This window comes from Octopus bimaculoides, chromosome 10 (genome assembly GCF_001194135.2).
Source record: "Octopus bimaculoides isolate UCB-OBI-ISO-001 chromosome 10, ASM119413v2, whole genome shotgun sequence".
In the NCBI taxonomy this organism is placed as follows: Eukaryota; Metazoa; Mollusca; class Cephalopoda; order Octopoda; family Octopodidae; genus Octopus; species Octopus bimaculoides.
The window spans coordinates 83,824,539-83,828,018 of record NC_068990.1 but is presented as its reverse complement, the minus strand read 5'-3'; the positions used below and the strand labels follow the sequence as shown (position 1 = coordinate 83,828,018).

Here is a 3,480-nt window from a genome sequence, read left to right as displayed (position 1 = left end):
AAACACCCAAAACCCACCACCACCACCACCACCACCACCACCACCACCATTGCCACTGTCATAATGCTTGTAATCTTTCACTGCTGTTGCTACCGTCTTTCTCATCAATATTATCCTTTATCTCAACATACATACATACACGCATACATACAGAAATACATACATACATGCATGCATGCATGCATACATATGTTTGCAGTAACTCATTTATCCAACATCAATATCGTAAATTTTGTTTCCTGCGTCAATACCACAAAACTGATAACTTCTTTTATGTCTGTTCCCTCGTTAGATACTCAAGATTCATCTGAAGGAAAGATGTTAGCCAAACAAAACTTTTGTAAGTTAATTATTGCTTTGTATTGTATCTATCACTCTCTTTATTTCTCACTCTCACTTTCTTTAACACACTCTATATGTCTTCTCCTTTTTTATTTCTAATTATATGCAAGGCATATAATTTTTTTGTGTGGTCAGAAGCTTGCTTCCCAACCACATGGTTCCAGGTTCAGTCCCACTGCATTGCATCTTGGGCAAATGTCTTCGACTATAGCCTCAGGCCAACGAAAGCCTTGTGAATGAACTTTGTTGACGGAAACTGAAAGAAGCCTGTCATGTATCTATGTACATAATTATGTGTGTGTCTGTGTTTTACCCCACCACCATCGCGCTTGATAACCGATGTTGGTGTGCTTACATACCTGTAACTTAGTGGTTCAGCAAAAGAGACAGATAGAATAAGTACTAGGCTTACAAAGAATAAGTCCTGGGTTCAATTTCTTTGAATGAATCCTTTAAGGCTGTTCTCTAGCATGGCCACAGTCAAGTGACTGAAACAAGTAACAGTAAAAGAACCTCCGTACTTGATGTGGTGCTCCATTTTGATGGTCATTATCTTACACCACTTTCGTTACCACGAAACATTTATATGTACCTGTTATATAATCTACTCTTCACTCAAAGAGAGAATGCCTTGCTTTGCATGTCACCGTGCAAAGCAGCAGACTGATACAAGGCTGTAGCATTGGTGTCAGACTCCGCTTCCCAGACACCTTTCTGGCCATCACCACAGCAGCGAGCAACCTTGTTCGTGCTCGTGGGCAGTCATGCCTTCAGCCAATGGGAGTCGGCTTCCCTGCACGGTCTCCGCCACTGCACTCCATTGCATTGTCTACGCCGCACTTCCTGTGTGGTGGAAAGCACTTGTGGCAGACACAGCCAGACCTATACATGGCCGTCTTCCTGTTTTATGTTCAGAGTGCTCAGATTTAGCCTTTCACACCTGTCTTACAATGTCATTCAAAATATAAACAAATACATCATCAATGTTTCAAAGCCACAAAATGATAAATGATTAATTGAAAATAATTTGGATAAATAAACTTTACATTTGACAAAGTAATCTGACGGCTGAAGTGCTAAACAAGATGACAATCATATTCAATTGATTTTTTGAGACATTATCTTTTCCCAAAAATAATTTTCTCTTTGTGATAGATTTATATTAATTTTGCTATATTTATCAGATAAACAAAGGATTTGAATGCAATAAGGTGTATCTAATGATAAGCAGTCAAAATCATAGCTCCGGTTCCTTTACCATATGGAAACAAGGCAGTGATGCATGGAAAAGCTGTATTCGAAGTTACATTATGCAACTCTTTACTCTTTTACTTGTTTCAGTCATTTGACTGCGGCCATGCTGGAGCACCGCCTTTAGTCGAGCAAATCGACCCCAGGACTTATTCTTTGTAAGCCTAGTACTTATTCTATCAGTCATTTTTGCCGAACTGCTAAGTGACGGGGACATTAAACACACCAGCATCGGCTGTCAAGCAATGCTAGGGGACAAACACAGACACACAAACATACACAAACACACACACACACACACACACACACACATATATATATATATATGTATATATACATATATACGACGAGCTTCTTTCGGTTTCCGTCTACCAAATCCACTCACATGGCTTTGGTCGGCCCGAGACTATAGTAGAAGACACTTGCCCAAGATGCCATGCAGTGGGACTGAACCCGGAACCAGGTGGTTGGTGAGCAAGCTACTTACCACACAGCCACTCCTGTGCCTGTTGGAATAAAATTCATAAATTTAACATTTTTTCTAATTACTCATTTCTTGTCTTTTCCGTTTTTCAGATAATTCAGATTCTAGTAGTGGAGCAGTGAGTTCAAAGGTTACCAGTTCAAATGGGGACAAAATGAATACAAGACTGTAAAACCTCGTTAAATAATTACTTAAAAGCTTCCTTTTTCATGCAATCATGTATTCAAATTTTTTTATCATAATAAATCTTAAGCTTTCTTGCAAAACAAATAGAATTTAACTTAAAACTAGAAATCCAACACTGTGTGTAAAATCAATGGATATCATTCTTGTACAAAACAAAAACAAAAAAAAAAAAGAAAATAAGAGTGCTTCATGTAATTTGTCTATTGAACATCTGTTTTAACTTTTTGAACTATAATCTATTGAACTATTTGCTTATGGTAATTAATTACCCTTGAAAAAAAACTATCTTTTACTAACTATGTTTTATACATCATAAGTGAATACTACAAAATGAAAAAAAAAAAAAGCAATAAAATAAAGCTAAAATATTAAGCTACCTTACAAATGTCCTGCTTATGTTGTGTAGCTCTAAGTCGTAGCTAATCAAACTAGAAAAGCACTCGGAAAGCGCAGACCTCCGCCAAACCAGCAGGAGCAGCACTACGATGATGACGACCACCACTACCACCATATCACAATCACCACCACAACTATCCTACTACTATCACCACCACCACCACCACCACCACCAACATCATCATCAGCAGCATTGTCATTGCTTCCACTTCAACCACATTCACCGCCATCAACGTTATCATGATGGTTACCTTGACAGTCACTTTCACCACTACAACCAGTATAACCACTACAATGCTACCATTACACAATTAACACTATCATCAACACCACTATTACCACCATCACCTCAGCATCACACCACTCCTGTCGCTGTTATAACTACCGATACTATTTTATCCTCCTCCCATACTGGACCATCGTCATCGTCAATACTGTCTCTGCTTTCACTACAATCACTGCAATCAGTTTCTTTTCAATCAGTATCATGGTGAGGATTTGATCGAAGGATTTACAATTAGGAAAAAGTAGGAGAAAAGTTTTGAAATATAAAGTGGAAGCATAAAAAGATAAAAATAAACATTTTCTCCCGTCTTACTATTACTTTTGTTTCATTTTGAAAAGCAAAAAAGAAAATGCAAAAAAAGTCAATTTATGGCTTATTATTGTTTAAATTTTGAAGTACATATATATGGTGGCACCAAAATCTTTTAAAGGCTTAGGGGCCTCAAAGGGTTTTAATCTAACCCTACCTGCATGGAACTGAGATTACTAGTGCCAGCTCTGAGGATGCCTGAAATATTCACCTCGTTCTTGGTGAC

At 37.9% G+C, this 3,480-nt stretch overlaps 1 protein-coding gene across 1 annotated transcript in view; it reads left to right on the top strand.

The window, feature by feature from the left end:
* The window catches only part of LOC106882741 (adhesion G-protein coupled receptor G6), a 25,031-nt gene extending 21,775 nt beyond the window's left edge, over positions 1-3,256 (top strand). The window contains exons 16-17 of the mRNA XM_014933515.2: positions 293-340; positions 2,170-3,256. Of these exons, the coding sequence (XP_014789001.2) occupies positions 293-340; positions 2,170-2,249 (128 nt within the window). The 3' untranslated portion in view covers positions 2,250-3,256. The remainder of the gene's footprint in view (positions 1-292; positions 341-2,169) is intronic.
* Positions 3,257-3,480: the final 224 nt, after the last annotated feature.